Here is a 22,613-nt window from a genome sequence, read left to right on the forward strand (position 1 = left end):
GTAGTTGAGCTCTTACTGTATCAGGCTTGAATTTGGGGCAGGGAGGAATGGCATGAATTTTTACTCTCTGGTTAGTCCTTAGTTGAAAAATGAGATGTTTTTATTCTTGAGCATTATTTACTTGCCATATGTAGTATTTTGTTTCTAGTTGGTGAAACTAAAATGTTTCCCCATATATCTGTGAGTATGAAAAGGCAGTAAAATTTGGATGAACTTCCAGGATCAGATTTTTGGGAAAAGTTCCTCTGAGAGTCTGGTGTGTCTTGTTCATGGGGAAGGTAGGTGAGAAAAATAATTCTGTATTGAAAATTTAAAACTCTTCCTATTTAAGGTGATGGATCCTTCCACCCTATTAATATGAAATTGCTGAATCAGTGGGCCTGTTATTAAGTTCCTACTGTACCAGCTGCAGGGACTACAAGGGGGAAAAAAATGGAAGTCCCTGCCCTAAAGGAGCTTACATTATTTTGGGGGAGACAACATGTACAAATATAAGTTAGCTACATGTGGAAGATAGAATTTGAGCTGAGCTTTGAAGAAAATTAGCAATCCTAAGAGGCAGAAGTAAGAAAATCATTCCAGTCATAGAAGGCAACCTATGTAAAGGCATAGAGGTAGATAGATAGAGATGGAATGGTCAATTTGGGGAACCAGAATTTGACTAGAACATAGAGTACACAAAAGAAAATAATGTAAGATAAATCTATAAAATTAAGTTGCAGCTGAAATGTGAAGTACTTTTTAAATGTCAACTGGGAAATTTGTATGTATCCCAAAAAGTATCTGTATTGCTGACATCAAGATCAGATTAGGGAAATGTATGTTTCCGCATTTGTTGCATATATGATTTTTTAAAAATTGTCTTTTTTGACAGGTTTTCTAGTCAGCTGGCACCATGTTCTACGCTCATTTTGTCCTGAGTAAGAGAGGGCCGCTGGCCAAAATTTGGCTAGCGGCCCATTGGGATAAGAAGCTAACCAAAGCCCATGTGTTTGAGTGTAATTTAGAGAGCAGCGTGGAGAGTATCATTTCACCCAAGGTATGTTTTATGTTGATATTAGTAGACATTTTGTTATGTTTGTTAGCATGAAATACTAATTACAGAAACCTTTAAGGCTTAAGTTTGTTTATTAAGGACAAATGAAATTGAGAGAATATCCCAAACCATGTGTTGTTAATAGATTAGCATAAAACTTGATCAGATAAGATTTTCTCGTTATTATTGATGTAATTTTGGTCTGATCTTTTTTTTAAACAATGTCTTAATAGTAATTGCTAAATAAGCTATTTAGCATTATTCCAAAATAAGTATAGTCAGTTCTTTGTTAATGTATAATAACAACCTCACTAATCTAAATTTTTAACACACATGTATGTATGTATGCATTTAATGTTTAGCTCCAAAGGCAGGTTTTTTGTTTGGGTGCCCTTGATCCAACAATTCACACCCACTGGGTGAAGATTACCGGAAAGAACACTTTTGCTCTGAGTAAAAGCAGTCCTAATCATTAGATCTGTTTGCCTCTTGACTCAGGAGTATCCAGAAAATTTCCATATTCTGCTTTCCTGTTCAACCTCTACCATTTAAGCACAAGCCTAAAAAACTGTATTCTCTTTTTTAATCTACCTGTGTCTCAGCTTCTTGAGGACTCAGAAGTATGGTTTTCTAAACTTTAAAAGCTTTTTTCAACTCCTCTCTACCACACCAAGATCCTGGTTTTTTCAGTTCTTAGAACATTTTCTACAAGTTACCAACTGTCCTTTGCTTGAAAATTGCTTCCAAAGCTAACCATTCCTTTTTTTTTTTTAATAGTTCTGATCATTAGGAACTTGTGTTTGTCTTGAGCCAGAACTTTCTTCCCTATAACTTTTGTCCATTGATCTTAGTGGTTTTCTACCAAGCAGGATAGGTCTAAATTGTTTTCCACATTAGAACCTTCCAGCTGTTTGAAGATGATTTTGTCTTTCTAACCCCCAAGTCTTTTCTTCACCAAACCAAACGCTCCCGGGTGCTTCATAGGGTAAGGATTGTACTTTGAAGCTCCCCTGAAAAAAGTCCAGTTCTTCAGTGTCCTTTCCAAAATGCAGCTGCTCCTATTGAACAGACTTGCCTTTCAGAGAGGCAGTATCTTTTAATGGCAAGAGCACATGGTACTTGGAATTGAGAGACATGGGTTGTAGTAGTTAACAGCCCTGTGACCATGTGCAAGTACATTAATTTCTGAGCGTTTAGGATCAAATTGAGAATATATGTAGAATAATTGGCAAGCTATTATTCTCAAGATTTTCCTCTTTTACAGTCATGGAGACTTGCCTTCCCCCACAGAAAACATTTTTGACTGTCTTTTTTAACACTGAATACACCTTCTCTTGTCCCCAGACACCCTGATTCAAGAGGAGTATGCATGCTTACTGGTCCCTGTTACTGCTTCTAACTCTCCCCTTCCCCTCATGCTGCCACCTCTTAGTAACCTCTCCTTTGAGGTTCACTCTCTTCATATCACCTTACTTGAACATTGTAGCAGTTCTCTATATCCCTCAATCTTCTCCTTTATCAAAGAATGTAGTTCTTGGTTAATGGTCTTCCATCTCTATGCTAACTGACTGACACATTTACGTATCTATCTCTACCATCTTCTGAGTTCTAGCCATGTATGTCTAATTGCCTGTTGGATATTTCAAACTGGACATCCTATGGGCATCTCAAACTCAACATGTCCAAAACTGAGTGCACTCCCATGTTACCTTCACATCAAAGAAGTCTTTGTATCCTTCACAACTCTTCTCAGACACTTCTTTCTACATGGAATCTTTCCTGATCTTTTCCCATCCTTGAAACTGCTTTTATTTCACCCCTACTCTCCAAATTTTACCTTGTATTTATTTGAATTTACTAACTTATGTATGTCTTCCCTGATAGAATGTAAGTTCCTTTGAGCTGGAAATTGTTTTGCTTTTGTCATTGTATCCCTGTTGCCTGGCACCTAAGTACTTTATAAATGCCTACCCTACCCTTAAATTAGAGAACTTCAATATTCAAACACTCTAGCCTCTTAGTTCATTAATTTCTACTCCATCTAAGCCCAACATAGGAACAATCACATCCTACACCCTTGATCTCATTTTAACTTTTTGTAAGAAAATTCCTCTATCTACCCATATTTTCCTGTGATTCTGTCTCTTCCTAAGCAACACTCCTATACCTATTCTTCATCCTCACATTGAGGATCTCCTCAGTTCTGTGCTCAGTGTCCCTATTCTTGCTTCTCTTTCTTCCTTCATAATCTTGATCCTGTAGCTAATCAATCCCATTGTCTTCTGCTCTTACCCTCTCCTTGGCAATTAGGTGTCAGGCACCTAGTATGTGGCAGGCACTGTTCTGGGTCCTGGGTGGAGATACAAATACAAAGATTTAAAGTATTCCCTACTCTCAAAGGAGCTTAAATCCACTTCTTTCAAATACACGTTACTAAACAGTGTTAAAGAAAGTTATGTAAGCATGCTGACTGAATTGGCTACAAATTTGTTTTCTAATCTCAACTGACACCCCTTATCCATAAGAGAATGTTTTACTGACTCTGACATTCCTCATACCAGCTAGTTCCAAATGTTTTCTTCCCTCCTTAAATTTCCTATACTCCTTCCTACCCTCCTCAGCAGAATACTGTTCAGAAAAGAGGCAATTCATGCTCTCTTTTACCCTCTCTTCATATCAAAATCCTTTGATGCATTTCCTGCTCTTTTATTCCTCTCATTAGTGAAGAGATGGCCCTTCTAATGACCAAGTCCAACTCAGCTTATAACCTTTTCCATCTTTGGCAGATTGCCTTTTTAATTATCACATCTCTCTCTACATTTGTTATTCTTTTCCTAACTAGTGACTTGCTACCTGTAAGCGTGTTCATTCCCTCATTTTTCACTTGTCCCTATGATTTCCCCATTAGGTTTCCTGTCTTATGCAGCCAAAATGCTAGAAAAAGCTGTCTAGATTCGCTGTCCGTTCTTCCTCTCCTTACAGTCCAACTTCCACCCTCAATTTCACCTTGTGACATCTCTCGAATATTCCCTGTTCTCTTCCTCTGAGACTGCCACCATTCTGGTGCAGGCTTCCATTACCTCACACTTTGATTACTGTAATAGTGTGCTTGTGGGTCTGCTTTCCTTAAGTCTCTCCCTATTCCAGTCCATCCTCCATTCAGCCACTAAAATGATTTTCCAAAAATGCTGGTCTGATCATGTTACTCCCTTATTCAGTAAACTCTGGTGGCTTTCTATTGCCTCCAGGAGCAAATAAAAAATACGGAGTTTGCTATTCAAAGCCCATTATAACCTAGCCCCCTCCTACCTTTCCAATCTTTTTATACCTTATTTTCTGACACATACTCTTCAATCCAATGACACTGGCATCCTGACTGTTCCATGAACAAGACACCCCATCTCTCAGCACTGGGCACTTTCTCTGCTTGGAACATGCTCCCTCTTCAATTTGACTACCTACCTCCCTGACTTTTTTTAAGTCCCAGGTAAAATACCACCTTCTGCAGGAAACCTTCTATCTTAATGCTTTTCTTTTTTAGTTATTTCCTATTTATCCTACATATAACTTGCCTTGTATATATTTACTTCCATGTTGTCTCCCCTACCATCTTTTGCCTCTTTTTGTAATCCCAGCACTTAAAGGCTGGCACATAATAATAAATGTTTATTGAGTGAATGAATAATAACTAGCATTTATGTAAAACTTTATATAAAGTTTTGCAAATATCTCATTTCACCCTCACAGCAATCCTGAAGTTAGGTCCTATTACCTCCATTTTATGGATAAGGAAAGTGAGACCAAGGTTAGGTGGTTTACCTAACCACCTCATAGGTAGTGGTATCTGAGGTCAGATACAAACTGACAACTTCCTGGCTCCGTATCTAGCCCTCCATCTGCTGCACCACATAGCTGGCTCTAAAAATTTCTTCTTGTGCAAAGTTATCAATGATCCCTGAATAAACAAATGAAGTGGTTTTTCTGAATCCTCATTCTTTTTGACCTCTGTGGCACAATAGGCCACCCTGTCCTCCTAGACAGGGTCTTCTCTCTAGGATTTGTGACATAGATCTCTGTTCTGACTGACCACTCCTCAGTCTCTTTTTCTGGAAAGGATGTACCTTAAGGTTCTACCTATCTTTCCCACTCTGCATTCTCTTACTTGGTGTTCTCATAAGTTTCCATAGATTTAACTAACTCTCTGCAGGTCTATGTATCTAGTCCTAGCTTCTATCCTAAACTTCAGTCCAACATTACCAACTGTCTGTTGCCAGCTGAGTATTCTGTAGTCAACCTCAAATTCAACATTTCTAAAACAGAATTCTTTCCTCCAAAATCCAGCCCTCTTCCTGACTTCGATGTTTCTGTTGAGAGCACTACCCTCCTTTCAGTTAACCAGGTTCAGAGCGTTGCAGTCATTTTCATCTCTTCATTTACCCTTAATATTTCGTATCTAATCAGTTGGCGAGTTTGTCAATTCTGCCTCTACTGAATCAGATTTGTCACTTTCTCTCCACTCAGCCACCTCATCACCTCTTTGCTTGGACTATTTTGATCGCCTCCTGATTAATTTCAGTGCCTCAGATCACTCCTGACTATTCATTCTATCTTTCATGCCTTTACATGGCTGCCTCATCCACACCCCATTCCTGGAATACATTCCTTCCTCACTTCTGCTTTAGGATCCCTGTCTTCACTCATGACTTTGCTTAAGTACCACCTTGTATATGAGTCCTTCCCTAATTCCATCCCCTTCTGCTTTTAGTTTTCCCTCCACCCCCACCCTCATCCTATGTCAAGAAAATCTACCTTGTGTTTGTGTATGTTATATATTATCTGTGTTCATGTTGTCTTCTCCAATAGAATATAAGCTCTACAGGGCAGGGAAAGTTGTATTTTTGCCTTGTATCCTTAGTGTCTTATATAGTGTCTAGCACATAAATGCATTTTTATGTATTAACCATATTTTCTATGGACTCTTTGAAATCAGCTCTCCTTAAATCTAGGGTACTGATTCATTACTTTACATTCCTTTTCATATCTTGAATTCTAAGATAGCATGGTACCTTTTTCCCAATGTTCCTTCAGCAAATTGTTGGTCTGAATCAAGTACAAGACCACAAGTTGTTGCTGCTTCCATCTTCTGAAACATGAAATTATCAATGAGTCAAAAATAGATCAGGTTTTACCTTTTGGTCAGAAGACATGGAAGATAATCTGCATTGAAGGAGTCTTCCCATCACAGCTGTATTTTACCTTCGTGACAGCTTTATCTTATGGAACCATCAGGAACTTTTCAGCTTTTCTTTCTGTCTGCCCAGGTACATTGTATTTTATTTCCACTCCAATGTTGTTTACATTCTTCAAACTTTGATCTTTACCCAGATGCTGCACACACTGCTTCTCCCTTCAAATTCATGAATTTCCACTGTATACCTTCCTTATATACAATGCTTTTATACTGAACATTTGAAACAAGACTCTCTGCTAGGCTTTTTTCTCCCCCTATATTGTTTTACTTTTGGTTACCTCATCAGCTCTCATGGATTCAGATATCATCTCTGCAGATATTTCTCGTATCTGTTTGTCCAGCCCTCATCTCTCTCCTGATCTCCAGCTACTTATTGGACATCTTGAACTGAATGTCCCGTTGATATCTTGAACCCAGTATGTCCAAAACTGAACTCTTCTCTTTTCCCCAAAACCCTCTCCTCTTCCCAACTTCCCTATTACTGTGGAAGACAACACCATCCAGTTACCTAAACTTGCAACCTAGGTGTCATCCTTGACTCCTTACTCTCATCCCCTCATATCCAGTCAATTGCCAGGTCCTATTGTTTCTATCTTTCTGTGCCCCCTTTTGTCCTTTGACATGGTTTCAATCTTTATCACTTCATGTCTGGACTGCTGCAATAACTCCTTTCCTCAAGCCTCTCACTGCAGTCTGTCCTCCACCCAGTTGTGAAATTAATCTTCCTAAAATATGTCTGTCTGGCTGTCACAGAGACACACGCAATCACGCACCCTCCCTCCCATCCAGTGTCACTGGCTTCCTTGCAAGCCCCTTGAACAAAACAATCCATCCCCCAGCTCCAAACATTTTAACTGGCTATCCCTACTATTTTGAATGTACTCCTTAGCATTTCCTTCTCCTAATTTCTCTGGCTTGTTTCAAGCCTCAGCTAAAGTCTCACCTTCTACAACAAGCCATTCCTGTCCTCCTTAATCTTAGTGCCTGCGTTCCAGTGATACACTAGAACTAGCTTGTACTGGCTTTTGAAAGCTAATTTTTAGTGGGAACATTTTACAACTCAGAAATCTGCAAAAGCTACAATTCAGGGTCCTATTTATTTTTCATTGATTCTAGACTTGAGAAAATAATGGAGAAGATATTAATTATATATTAAATTTAATGTGTTATGTGTCCTTTTTTTTTTCCTGGAGTTCTTAAAACATTTACCAGCACGTCCCTGCTGCTTTCTCTCTGAGATTACCTCCAAATTATCTTGTATATATCTTCTTTTTACTAAGTTGTTTGTATATAGTCTCTCTCATTAGACTGTAAGCTCTTTGAAAACTCTAGCTCGCTCATTTTCTGTTACACGTGCTGCTGCTTAACAGTTGTATCTGAGCTTTTTTTTTCAGCTTTTAAGGTACCCTTCGTCAGATCATCAAGTCTCCAGACCAATACATTCTGGGAGCTTTTGCTAGATTTACTATGTCCTTGGCCCATCATTCCTTCTTCAGCATCATCCTTCATTCATTTCCTTTTTCTTTTAAAATTCCTATGTATAATCTTTAAAAATATTGATGAAGACACTCTGTCCTATATTTTTCTATTGCTTTACAGTCTGAGGAGTATTTCCACGTTCTCACTTACACATTTTTTTTGTGAATCACCAGAATTGGGTGATAATCATTAGATATGACTAGTTTCAGGCAGTTTTCCATCATTACTACCTTAGCTGCATGCCCTGGGAAGACAACATCTTTCTCTCACATACAGCTATAATTCTTCAGCATTAGATTGCTTATCCACCACAGCTTGTTTTCCTCTTGGCAATAAGATTACATCATTCTTGGAGTGATGCTTTTGAATTGTCATATCTTGTGGACCCCAGAAAACTTCTCTATGTCCTGATTTACCCTCTACTGAGTATAACTGAGAGCTACTAAGAACCTTAGAGATCGTCTAGTCCAGGGTTTCTTAAACTTTTTCCACTCCAGACCCTTTCAGCTCTTCTTAAATTGTGAGTCTCTACAGTTTAAGAAGTGCTGACTAATCCAACTCCCTCTTTTTACAAGGGAGGAAACTGAGGCTCAGAGAGATTAAGTGATTTGCCACCATGTTTCAGATTGCCAAGTTGCAGGTCTTAGATTAGATTCCCTATCTTTTGACTCCCATCTAATATGCTTTCTACAATGCTGTGCTATGGATCATTAAAAGTGGTCATGCTATTTTAAGGGGTAAAGGTAAGCAAGAAGTTTGATAATTTGCAGTTATCTCACTGTACTGAATCAACCTATTCTGAAGGGAGTTAAGAAGATGGAGAATATTTTTTCAGTCCAGTAGAGTAAATCAAGCAAATTCATGCTGTGGAACTTTACTGAGGACAGTTTTTCATGAGGAACTTTATAACTTTTTATAAGAGAATAGATAGGTGATGTTCCGGTAAGCATTGGTGTCTGTCAGCCTTTTTGTATCACCAATTATCCCCAGTGCCTAGCATAGTGCCTGGCACATAGTTGGCATTTAATGTTTATTGATTGACTAATGATAATAGTATTAGCAAAATTGCATTGATGAGGCAGTGTTAGTTGGGAATTATGTCTTTAACTAAAGGCACTTTTGTGGACATAAAAACATTAAAAATAACTGGGAAATGTTTAGGAGAGTGGCAGGGATGTTGATTATAGTAGGTAAGGTGGGAATGGTTGGAAAAGCTTCATTGAAAGATGGTATAATTTACTTTGACAGTGGTGGTCAGAAGATGTTAAATTGATTGGGGTAAGATTTAGCTTTTATTTGGGAAATTTGGGGGGTATTAAACATTTTGGCCAATGAATTTTGTAACTAAAAATTACTGTCATGTTAGGTTTGCTGAAATATATTATCATGTATCTCATAACTCCTTACCAAGAAGACTGAAAACTATGCGTGTTGATTTATAAAAATTTTACCGGGATAGGGCAGAGCGTACTTGTTCAGAGTCAAAGGAGACTAGAGTGCTTGTTAATGTATATCCATACATCCTTAATAGAAAATGTAGCCCCTTCTTTGAAATCTACTCAAGTGATTATTCTATTATTACTCCTTTGGTCAGTAGACTCAAATAATTTATTATTATTATTATTATTTTTTTTTTTAGGCAATGGTGGTTAAGTGACTTGCCCAGGGTCACACAGCTAGTAAGTGTCAAGTGTTTGGTCTGAGGGCAAATTTGAACTCAGGTCCTCCTGACTTCAGGGCCAGTGCTCTATCCACTGCGCCACCTAGCTGCCCCTCAAATAATTTCTTTTAGCAGATACTTATTAAATGTCTGCTATGTGCTGTGGGCTGTACAGAGATATAAGATAGGCCCAATTTTAGATTTCTGTATTTTAAAGTTCACATTAGAGTAGAATATAGTGTTTTTCTAAAGATTGACCTGAAAAATTCTTCATGGTTTATGTAGATTCTTATTACAGTGAATTCTTCATTAATTTGTTTAGACATTGGTCAGTGTAGACAGCCCCTGCCATTCTACCCTTCCCTATCACAGCAATACTTATATTGTATATCAAATTCCCATGTTTGGGAGTTGTTACCTACTTAGCAGCTCCTATCATCCTTCTGTAATGTTATCTCAGAAAGTTGGAAACTTAGGTGTACTGCGTTTTTCACAGGTTGTCAACTCCCATCGTGGGATAAAATTGTGTAGTAATTTAAGGTGAGGGATGGAACATTCTTTACTTTTTAGTCATATATGCCTTGCTAAATAAAGTTTTTGGTTACTATAAATGAAGAAAATTGTAGAAAGTTTTTGTTTTGTTTGCTTGTGTTTAGTCGTGATAAGTCACTCCCACTTTTTTGCATCAAGGCATTTATATAAAATAGACTGCATTTGGCAAAATGTTTTGATGGGAGCTTTTATTTCGGACCAGGGACTTAGCATTAAATAAATCATTGATATTCCTAACAGTGTATCTTTTTTAGGCTTAAATACTAAAACCTAAATACACAATAGAGAAAAGAAAAAGAAACATAAATATAAATTTTGAAACAAATACAAAATAAGAAAAGAAATAAAAGCATATCTTGTACACAGCAGAACATAAGAAAAGATTCATGTAGCAATAAATTTCCATTTCAGGAAAGCCTATATAATAAATACTACGTATTGTGTTGAGAGCCGTCCATCTTTGCTTCTTTGTAAGCTTTCTTTTCTTCTCTGCTGTACCCCTTTTATTTTGTTCTCCCCCCCCCACTACAATTAAGCATGGATATATTTATATATAGATACGGATAGATACATGCAAATATACATACATACATAAACTAAGCCTGACAAATTCTACTCCTGACCTTTGGTTTTTATGTTTGTGCATATCTCATTTCCTGACTCCTCTACTTTATTTCTACATGCCACCTTATCCTTCTATTACTTAACCTATCCCTTCTTCATCCTTCCAGACCCATAAATCTGAACACCCTTCTATATGCCCCTTTAACCTTTCTTCACCTTCCCCTCTAGAGATCCCTCCCTATCCCCTTAGCATTTTATTTCTTTCTGAATTTAGAAGACTTTTATAGTCTTCTAGATATATATGTATTGTTCTCTTGAGCCCGTTTCCTGATGAAAGCAGTTTTCCAGAACTCACAGACCCTTCTCCCCCACCTAATTCCTCTATGTTAGTTCTTCATCTAGCACCTCATTTGTATAAGATAATTACTCTTTTTAGTTGTTCTAAACAGTTTTACTTTTTAAAGTCATATCATACTCAGGTTTACTCCAATCTTTCTTATGCATTGCCCAATTACTAATGGCAATCTGTTTTGCTAAGATTTTTATATACATAAAGTATGTTTTGCATTTTACATATGTAAAAGGTAAACAGTCTGTCCTTATTGTGTTCCTTGTAATTGATTAGTCTTTGGTATGTACCTTGTATTTCTCTTGGCTCTTGTATGTCAAATCTTCTATTAAGTTCAGGTTGTTTTTTGTTTGTTTTTTAAACAAAGTCTGACAATTCATTTAATGTCTTTTTTTTCCCCCATTCAGGATTATGCTTAATTTTGCTGGGTATGATATTTTCAGCTGGAACCCCAGTTCTTTTGCTCTTCAATATGTAGTGTTTCAAGACCTGCGGTCTTTTAGTGTCGCCACTGCTTGTGTGACCTGTCTTGTGTGATTCAAATTGTGGCATTGTCATATTTGAATTGTTTTTTTTCCTGTTGCTCATAATATTTTCTCCTTGAGCTGGGGGTTTCGGTATTTGACTATAATATCCCTGTGGGTTTTCCTCATAGGATCTCTTTCAGGTGGTGATTGATGGATTTTTTTTTTTTTCCTGTTTTCCCCTCTTCTAATGCTTCAGGACAATTTTCTTTAATTATTTCTTGTATTATTGTATCAAGATTCTTTTTTTGCTCATAATTTTCAGGTAGTCCAATTCTTATGTTTCTCTTGAACTGTTCTTCATATCAGTTGTTTTTCTTATGAGATGTTTCACATTCTCATCAATATTTCATTCTTTATATTTTGTTTTATTATTTTTTGATCTCTTATAACTTTGCTGGCTTCCTTCCCCTTGCCCAATTCTGATATTCAAGAAATCATTTTCTTAAGATTTTGAATCTCCTTTTCTAATTGGTTGACTTTCTTTTCTTAATCTTGTTTTTCTTGGATTGTTCTTATGAGTTTTACTAATTCTTTTTGAGCAGGTGACCATTTGACATTACTTTTTGGGGTAGAAGAGGGTTTCTTTGCTTTGGTATCCCTAAAGACAAACTCCCTGTATTCTCTATTCCCATAGTAATGCTCTGTGGTTGGATTCTTTCCCCTTTGCTGTGTGGTTTTTTTGGGGGGGGGGGAGGCAATTGGGGTTAAGTGACTTGCCCAGAGTCACACACCTAAGTGAGTGTTATGTGTCTGAGGCTGGATTTGGACTCAGGTCCTCCTGACTCCAGGGCCAGTGCTTTATCTGCTGCCCCACCTGTGCATTTTTAAAATTTGTATTAGCTTAGTTTTTGTAATCATCTGTAGTCCTGAGGTATGGGAGATGGTGCTTCTGGCCTCAAATCCTACTTCAGTTCTCCCTTCTGGCCTAGAACCAAAACCAAGACCTCCGGCCTCCTGTAAGTGCCCACAACAGCAGAGTCTCTGCCCCACTGCTTCTACACCCACCAGGCATGTGCTGATTTCTTCTTGCCCCTGGCCACAGCACAGCTGGGTCTAGCATTCCTTATCAGCAGAGTTTCCCTAGGTCATATCTGGCTCAGACGCTCAATATCTCTGTCTTGGGGGTAAAAATTCCTGGGGCTGTGGGCTGGGGCTGAGGCAGCTTCCCAGCCTAGCTAATCCCAGGGCTTGCTGCTTGTTGTTTAAGTGGACCCTAGCCTAGAGATGTTTACTCTTCACAGGGACCAAACCTCATCCTGAGATTTTTTTTTTTTCTTTTTTGGTGAGGCAATCTGGGTTAAGTAACTTGCCCAGGGTCACACAGCTAGTAAATGTATTGTGTCTGAAGTCAGATTTGAACTCAGGTCCTCCTGACTCCAAGGCCAGAGCTCTATCTACTGCACCACCTAGATACCCCCAGTCCTGGGATTTTTCTTCAGATCTTCCCTGATTGTCCCAGGAGGACCCCTGTTCTCCCCCTACTCTTACTTATTTTTACTGCTCTATGTTAACTCTGAAGGGCTTTTTTATCACTTTTGTGGGGGAAAGTCTTGAGAGCTTGGAATTTTCTGACCTATCCTCCCGTCTTCCCAGAATGTTCTTTTAACAGTGTATCTTTAAAGCAAAGATAAAATCATAATAAACCTTTGTATATAAAATTAAGCTCTAGCTCCTACTGGGCATTTTGTTATAAAGTGTATATAAAGGATAAAGTGTATATAAAGGACATAAAAATAAACTCATAAATTTGACCCATGTAAGACTAATATTCAGGCTAAAATAAATATTAAATATATAATAGGAGTTTTTTTTTTCACCAATTTAGCTTTTTAAAGGCTTTTGGGGAATTGTTTGGATAACTTAGAAATCTTTCAAGAGCTGTTCAGGGAAGTTGTCCTTATGGCAACAGAATCATTCAAAATCTTTCCACTTGTATCATTCATTTTTTTTTTTTTTTAAGTTGTTGTGACATCTAGATATAAACCTCATTATAAATATTTGAATTTTGAATAGAAAAATTTGTTAAATCTAGCTAGTCTTCCTGCTTATTTTTGTTTTGTGTGGTGACCTTACCCTATGTAATTTATTTTATAACAGGTTAATGTTAATATTTTATTTATAGGTAAAGATGGCACTTCGAACCTCAGGACATCTCTTATTGGGAGTAGTTCGAATCTATCACAGGAAAGCAAAATATCTTCTTGCAGATTGTAATGAAGCTTTCATTAAGATAAAGATGGCGTTTCGGCCAGGTACTGTCAAACTTTCTTCTATCCTACTTTTCTCATTATTTTCCCTACTGCTCTAGTAGACGCTATTTCAAGTGATATTCTAAATTATTCTTAATAATTAAACAGTACCTAAAAAAAACAGATTTTGAATATTTCTCTTCTAAAAGATGATTGACTATCTTAAAATTATAAATCTAGTGACTGACCATTACATTGTCCAAGTGCAAAGGAAACTGATTTTTTAAATTAATGCTACACAATTGCCAATAATCGGCTCTTTTTTTCCGCTGGCCCTCTAAAGCATGAGGTTTTTTTTTTTTTTTTTAACATTTTTGTGTCATGTGGAGCCCTTTGGCAGTCTGGTGAAGTCAACAGACCCTGCTTCAGAACAGTGTTTTTTAATGCGTGAAATAGAGTATATTATTAATTATAAAGGAAGCCAGTTATAGAGAAATTTAGTTATCAAAATATTTTTTTTAAAAAAGTTCACATACCCCAGGTAAAAAACTCCTTTTCTAGAGGTTAGGATAACTTGTCCTTATCAGCCACCAAACTGTTAGTTTTTGTGTTGTTTTCCGAGAACTACTTGGAGCAATGTTTCCTGTTGTTATACTGTTTAAAGGTAATTGTAGTTTAAAACTTTATACATAATTGTGTTGCGTAAATTTGAAAGGAATGTTATAATTACGTTTTCATCTCATCTGTTTCTTTTGTGCATTTGACCCATTGGCATAGCCTCACTTAATTTGGTAGATGGTTTGTACTTTTTAGTTATGTATTTTGTATGGTTTTATTTAAAGTTCTTAAATTTATACAGAAATTGATTTTTACTTGGAAAGATAATTATTAAAGTGCAAAAGTTCTTGCCCTAAATTCACATCTGTTAATTTTGAGGGGGGAAAAAACCATGATAGGCAATGTGGTATAATAGATAGGAAAGTTGTCCACAGAGTCCAGAAGACCTGGGTTCATGTCTTATCTCTGATACATATTGGCTATGTGATCACAGACTAGACAATTTCAACTTTTTAGTGCCTTCAGCAACTTTTAAAGACTGGATGTCTTACTATGATTATAGAAAAATAGAAATACCATGTATCAAAATAGTCTATCTTTATTATTTTATCCTTCAGGAAATTTCAATGCCCCCATCTTACCCTTTGTTCTTTAGAAATTGGCCTATTCGTGATTCAACTTTGTCTTTTTCAGGTGTTGTTGATTTGCCTGAAGAAAATCGGGAAGCTGCTTATAATGCAATCACTTTACCTGAGGAATTCCACGACTTTGATCAGCCACTGCCTGATTTAGAGTATGATTTTTATTATTTTTTATTGGCTTTGTCTACAATATATATAAACTGCTAGTGCATTCCAGTACCACCATTTATCTGAATGTCTTGGCATTATTTTTTACACAGCCATTATCTTAGAGGTACACATTCCCTGTTTTTTGCTGTTAATCAGTTTGGTTTTTAGCATCACTGTTTTGTTTTGTATTATCTGGGCAGGATAAATAGCGTGCCGTAAGTGCAGTGCTAATTGTGATATGATTCAGTGGAGGTCACATCATCTTCATAAATGAAGATTTTCCATAGGGACCTGGATATAGTTTTGTGGGAGCAGTCTGACCAGAAGCTAAAGTGTGCATTTCTTTTTGTTTCAGTTCATTTCCTGAGTCAGTTGGATATGAGTAAACCAACAGGGGGAAATTATTAAAAATTCTTTCCCCCAGCTTGAAAATTGCCAAACCAGTTTAGGAAATGGAACTTCAACTTCATTCTAGTTTAGTTATAGCATGATTGGACTTAAGAGAACATGCGATTCTTTGGGCCATCGTTCTGGATGGATCATCATAGAATCTGGGTTAGATGGGACCTTAAAGGTCACCAGCCTCCACTTTTGAAGACCTTTAGTGGTATAGTACTTACTACCTTTCAGAGTAGCCCCATTCCACTTTTGAATGTATTTAATTTTATTATATCAAAATCTGCCTATCTTTAAAGTCTACTCCCTGTCTTAATTCAGCCCTCTGGGACAGAGTTAAACAAATTACATCCTCTTTCTATTTAATAGCAGTCTTTAAATATTTAAAGGTATATCATGTATCTCCCTTTTCTCTCCCGTCCATTTTCCAACCTTCAAACCCCTAGTTTTGGCTTCTGGCTGAACATCCCTAATACTGTAATCTAACACAGGATAGTTTCCATTCCATTAACCACACTGGTTACCCTCATCTGGTTGTGCTCCCATCTTGTCAGTGTATATCCTAAAAGGTACCTATAACTGAATGTCAGCTATCTGAGTACAGTAGCATTATAGCCTTTATTCTAGATACCACTCAGCCCAAGATCACAGTTAGCTTTTTGGAAGATGCTGTGTCTATCGTCTCAATTGTTGACTGTCCTTCCCATCTTCATGTCAAATTTTACAAATATGCTACCTGTGTATTGAAATAATTTGTTAGAAATGTTAAGCACATTTGGACAGAGAGCAGATAGCTCCCTATTGTGAACTCATAGAGACATCTCTTCTCCCTCTAGGTCAGATTATATAGTTCTGAATCTGCTTCTTTATACTACCATCCAGTTTTTATCTCTCCATGTTTTTCTTAGTTATCATCATTTATTTTTAATGCCTTGCTGAAATTGGAGTGTGTCTCTGTCATTCTCTTGATCTAGTAAGTTAATTGACAGTCTAGTAACTGTCAAAAAGAAAATGAGGTTAGGCTAATAAGGCCTGCTATTGGTGAACTAATACTGACTCTTAGTGATTATCACATCCTCTAACATACTCCCAAGCCCCCTTAAAAGAATCCTGTTCCTACTTTGTTCTTGCTGCTCTAGCACAGCTTTTTAAATACTTTTTTATTTAGTCCTAGTTTTCATTGCAAGATTCAGCCTATTCTGGGCTTTAACATCCTAGATACTCTTAGAGTAGCATGCTGCTCTTGTGTATATATTGTTTTCTGCCGTTGGTCAGAATCACAGACTCTAAACCACTTTGCGTACATACCTTTTCACAAGTGGTCATTCAGTCTCTCCTAAAGACCTCCAATGAGAGGCGTACGTAAAGGAATTTTAAATATTGAGGTCAAGTGTGCACCTGGGTAATTCCTACCTATTGCTCCTTTATTTTGATCTCTTGAGGAGGACAGCAGAACAAGTCCAATTGCTCTTCCAGACAATAGCCCATCAGGTACTTGAGGGCAATTATTATGTCCCCACTGTCTTCTCCAAATCAAAAATTTCAGTTGCTTTTACTATTATTTTATTGTCTAGTCAACATGGCCATTACCATGACTGCCCTTGAACTTAGGTTGTACCTAAAATATTATGCTCAGAATTAAATACAATACTCCAGGTATTTTCTGACCACAAGAGATTTCCTGCTGGATTACCACCTCCATCTTGAGACACTTTACTGCTTTCTGTACAATCTAGGATTTTATTCACTGTTACGACTACCATGTTGCTCTTAGCAAACTAAAACTTTCTGATCTTTTTCCAGAAAGCCACTGTCTAGTCACATCTTCTCCCATCTTGTACTTAGAAAGTAGATTTTTTTTATTGACACCCGAATGTAAGACTTTATCTTTATCCTTGTCATCATTTTAGGCTATCCAGATATTTTTGCATCCAGACTCAATCCAACATTTGTTATCTTTTCTAGCTTTGTATCATCTACACATTTGATAAGCATACCAATCTATGCCTTCCAAACGTTGATACAAATGTTAAACGTCACAGGACCAACGATCTTCTGAGTCATGCCACTAGATTTTCAATCCATCACTGATTATTTTTGGACCCAAGCATTCAGCCAATTCCATGGTTGTTTTATGATGTCATCTAACTCAGATCTTTCCATTTTGTCTCCAAGCGTAACATAGCATGCAAGGCTTTCTCTCCACGCTTAGCCAAAATCTAAGTTGTCTCTATAGCAAACTTACTTATCCATATGCCAATAGCCTTGTTATAAAAGGAAGTAAGATTAGCTTGTTCTGACTCTTTGATGACCACTTCTCTTTCTATATGGTCTCAAGCCATCTCTTAATAATGTGTCCTAGTATTTGACTAGGAACTGAAGGCAAGTGAACCAACCTGAGCTCGGCCTGTACTACTACTCTTGGAGTAGTTTATTTGGACCTAGTGACCTCAGCTTAGTGAGACCAGCTTGTTATTAGTAATTTTATCATTTCATTTTAACAAGAAATTGAAACCCAGGATAAGTGATCATTTTTGTTCTTTCCTCCCAAGCCCAAAGACCACTTTTTGGCAAACAAAACAGAAACAATTTAAAATTCATTAGTGTTTTTTTTCACCACCAGTCTCATCCTGTATAGGTGAATATCCCTCTCCCTTATTGTTCTTACTGTCTCCATCTTATTTACACATCTTCTGAAAATTTCTTCATTATTAGAGTTCAGTATTGTAAGAAGTTTATTCTTATATCTTTAACTGACTTTCAGTGTGGAATCTTATTCTAAATTCTTCATATCTCTCCCAAAATTATGAGTATACAAGGCATTCTATTAATTTATCATAAACTCTGCAATAGTATAGTTACTTCTTGAAGTTCGCATCATTTTATTATTTTCACCCCCCATGGTACTTTGCTACTAGTTCCATCAAATCTGGCAAATTTTGCTGCTTTATGACGCAAGTTGGTCCAAATGATAAGACACCATCACAGTTCTATTTACACATTTTCTAAAGTCTTGCCTTGAGCCTCAGTATTTTTACTCCATAGTGCGAAGATATTTGTAAGTATGTTATTATTTTAGCCCGGTGTTCTATTTTGAAAAAGTCTAAGCAATTTCAACTTTTTTTTTTTTAAAGTGACATTGATGTGGCTCAGCAGTTCAGCCTCAACCAGAGTAGAGTGGAAGAGATTACAATGAGAGAAGAAGTTGGAAACATCAGTATTCTCCAGGAAAATGACTTTGGTAAAAGAAAAAAAAATCATGATCCATAACTTCTCATGAATTAGAGGTTTGGCAGTGAGGGTGTTACAGGGAAATGGATATGATGGTGCTAGGGAGGGTGATTGATTCTATACAGATTTTTTTTTCTTTTCATGAAAATTCACCTCTTGCTTCCACTTCCCCTCCCTCCCCCTGCACCCTATTGAAAAAGCTAGAAAAACAAAATCCTTTTTACATATATGTATACTAAGGCAAAACAAATTCCCACATTGACCATGTCCCCTCAAAAATGTCTTGGTCTGTTCTGAGTACAACATCTCTTTCAGAAAATAAGTAGCTTCCTTCATCACAAGTTTTCTAGAAATCTGATTAGTCATTATGTTGATCAGAGTTCTTAAGTCTTTCAAAGTTGTTTTTTGTTTACAATATTGTTATTACATAAATTATTCTACTATTTCTTATTTAATTCTGTCTATGCAGTTTTCTGGTAGATTCAGGTTTAGGTTAGGTCCAAATTCAGATATATCTAAATTAAGTATTTTAGTATGCTGAGTTACTGAAGAAATGACACTGAGTAGAATTAAGGTATCGAGTAATAACTTTTCATCAAGAAAAGGATCCCCTAATATTCCATTTTATTCTCAACACATAATAATAGATACTATATATTGTTTTAGTTCGTCTTATTTAGCTTGTTTTAGTTTCTTAATACTAAAGCCATGTTAGCTCTGTAACTAATTTTCTAAAAAGAAAGCTCTGAAAAGCTCTCTTTGGAGATTTCTGCTGCAGTATAGATTTTAGAAATAAAAATTCTTTAACTGTTGCTAAAGAAGCAGGTGGTCCTGGTAGTGATAGTTATGTGAAATGGATAACTCCATTTATGAGGTTTGGATTCATTTGGATTTCTGTGCAAAATATAACATGGATGTGTATAAAATATAATATTTGTATTAAATTTATGAAAGTGGGTATATTTTTTGTCAATATAAAATTCTTTTCAGTGAATACAGATTTAAATTCTTCTTAGGTGACTTTGGGATGGATGATCGTGAAATGATGCGTGAGGGTAGTGCATTTGAAGATGATGACATGTTAGTGAGCACTAGTGCTTCTAACCTCTTACTGGAACCTGAACAAAGTACCAGTCACCTGAATGAGAAAATCAACCACCTAGAATATGAAGACCAATACAAGGATGACAATTTTGGAGAGGGAAATGATGGTGGCATACTGGGTATGTTCAAAAAGATGACTATTTCACAATGATTCATTCATTGGACTCTGGTATATCAACAACTAATCATCAAAATACTTAGTAATATGTGTTGCTTGTGCAGCTTACTAAATTGGCAGACCAATGGTGGCAAGTCTTAACCAAATGTTTCCTTTGGAGCTGTTCTTAACAGTTATGTTAGCAGTATGATTTTGCGGATAGTCTAGAATAGTACTAAATTTTCTAATTTTTAAGATAGTCTTTAGTTTTCTTCGATTACAATGAACATTTTTAGTTGGTATGCCAGGTTAGGAACTATACTTTTAAATTATAAACATTTGATGTAGAAGTTACTTTTATTTAAGAAATTTTCTTTTTTGTATTAGAGTTGGCTGGGTGTGAAGTGAACTCACTAAAATATTTTAGTGTGATTTTATTATTTTTTCAGCAATTGGCTGTTGTCTGTTGTCTATTCCACATTATAGTTGAATTTTTTTCACCGTTTCAGATGACAAACTTATAAGTAATAATGATGGAGGTATATTTGATGATCCCCCCGCCCTCTCTGAAGGAGGGGTCATGATGCCAGAGCAGCCTGCACATGATGATATGGATGATGATGACAATGTATCAAGTGAGTATGCCACTTCATGAATGTGTTTCTAGTATTTTTATTTAGTTGGGATTGTGTGGTATCCAGAATACATTTAACATGAGACATTGATTAAAGAGCTAAAATTCATACTCAGTGAGTAAATTTGGTTTACACAACGGTATTTATACCTTTGTTACATCAGGATATCCCTAGCTAGATTAGAAAGTCAGTTTCTATTGCAGTCCTTATTTCTATTCTAATTTTCCTTTTTCACACTAGGACTCATTTTTTCAAGTGGGAAAAGGAATTGGGAGGAAAGAATTGTATATAGTTAGATTCTGAGAGTTGATTCTCTTTCTCTTAAGGGGGTTTACATTTCATAAGGGAATTCTGGGTATTGTTGGCTTTGGAATTCTTGGTGGAAATAGCTTGTGTGTGTCTTTGTTTTTAACAGTGGGTGGACCAGATAGTCCAGATTCAGTAGACCCTGTTGAACCATTACCAACTATGACTGATCAAACAACACTTGTTCCAAATGAAGAGGAAGCTTTTGCTTTGGAACCTATTGACATCACTGGTGAGTAAATAAAATATGTTTTGACTACTCTTGATAATGGAAATTTTAGATATCTTAGTAATTTAAATTGAGTATAGGAGTCTAGGTTGCATAGAGTATAAGTCAAGAGACTCGAGTACTAATTCTGGCTTGCCCCACTGTGTGACCCTAACATTGTGTGGTGTGTACAAAGTAAGACACAGTCCCTGACCTGGAATGTTTAATTTCATTAGAGAAGCAGAGTTTACTGAGATTACTGAGGTTAAATTTACATTTGTGATTAGCAGCTCTATTGATGGAAATAAATATTTTAAAGTGCATGAAGTTAGATTTATCTTATGGAAGGCAGTAAGTAATACAATGCAAAGTCAAGCTTTAAAAGAAGTGAATGGCACAAATAAGAAAGTACAAAGTATGGTAAGAAAAATGGTGATGAAGTGCTGGCTTTGTGTATTTATTTATTTATTGTGAGGTAATCAGGATTTGCCAAGGGTCACACAGCTAGTAAGTGTCAAGTGTCTGAGGTCACATTTGAACTCAGATCCTCCTGACTCCAAGGTCGGAGCTCTATCCACTATGCCACCTAGGTGCCCTGATAAAGTGCTTTTAAAAAAATTGAAAGTGGAGTACAAATGTAAAATGCTTTTTTTTTTTTTAAGTTCAGGACCAAAAACAAATAGAACATCTAAATAATACAATAATCTTAAAACACTGTTTCGTATCAGAGTTGAAATGAATAATCCAAAATACATTGTAGGATTTGTCACTTCTAGATAGTAATTTGTTTCAGTACAATTAATCCTTTAATACAAACTAATTAGTAGGCTAGCTCAGTTTATCTATTTAGAGCCTTTAAGGGGTCAGCATTATTAATAGATTACTTAGATTTCTAGATATTTGTTAGTGAGTAAATTTGGGGATGTAAAAGTTTTCTTCCTTAACTAGACAATAGTTTCCTTATGCTGATAGAAAAGGAAAAACTTCCTTATCCAGTTTGAGGGGGCTGGGAAATTGTTGGTCAAAAATGCAGGTTAACTCAAAGTTCTCGCTGGTAGGTAAGTATCTATACCCCCACTGGACCCCCTTACCAATCACTCCTTTTGTTTTCCTTCACTTGAATACCTGATGTGAATCCTGAAACTAAAAATTGCAAAGTGTCTTTTGAAGACATTTTAGTGAAAAAGGTGGAGAAGAGAGTAAAGGGAAAGGATAACCTTAGGCAGAAGCTTACCTTTGCATATTCCAACATGAATTACTCTGGAAAATAAAGCGTTTATAGCAAAGGTGCAAAATATCTTAACTATAGAGTAAACAGCTTTCTGGACAGCTAGGGGGTACAGTGGATAGAGCACTGAGCTTGGAGTCAGGAAGATCTGAGTTCAAATCCCAACCTCAGTCACTTAGCCTTGTTGGCCTCAGTTTTCCTCATCTGTAAAGTGAGCCTGAGAGGGAAATGGCAAACCATTCCAATATCTTTACCAAGAAAACCCCAAATAGGGTCATGAAGAGTCAGACGTGATTAAAATGACTTGAACAACAACAGCAAAAAACTCTGTGATCCTAGAGGTGCTTTTCAGAATTTATTCCTATAATTGCTGCACACATGAATGGAATTGAATATCTAAGTAAAGATCATCTTAAGATTGATGTTGAAGGTACATAGTTCTTCTTGATTAT

General features: G+C 36.5%; 1 protein-coding gene across 1 annotated transcript in view; it reads left to right on the forward strand.

The window, feature by feature from the left end:
* The first annotated feature begins 878 nt into the window (after nt 1-878).
* RAD21 (RAD21 cohesin complex component) overlaps nt 879-22,613 on the forward strand; it is a 33,923-nt gene continuing 12,188 nt past the window's right edge. Inside the window, exons 1-7 of the mRNA XM_027854064.1 lie at nt 879-1,039; nt 13,541-13,670; nt 14,859-14,958; nt 18,487-18,593; nt 19,600-19,806; nt 20,294-20,419; nt 20,835-20,957. Coding sequence (XP_027709865.1) covers nt 896-1,039; nt 13,541-13,670; nt 14,859-14,958; nt 18,487-18,593; nt 19,600-19,806; nt 20,294-20,419; nt 20,835-20,957 — 937 coding nt within the window. The 5' untranslated portion in view covers nt 879-895. The remainder of the gene's footprint in view (nt 1,040-13,540; nt 13,671-14,858; nt 14,959-18,486; nt 18,594-19,599; nt 19,807-20,293; nt 20,420-20,834; nt 20,958-22,613) is intronic.

This window comes from Vombatus ursinus, unplaced genomic scaffold (genome assembly GCF_900497805.2).
Source record: "Vombatus ursinus unplaced genomic scaffold, bare-nosed wombat genome assembly UNPS02010284.1, whole genome shotgun sequence".
NCBI lineage: Eukaryota > Metazoa > Chordata > Mammalia > Diprotodontia > Vombatidae > Vombatus > Vombatus ursinus.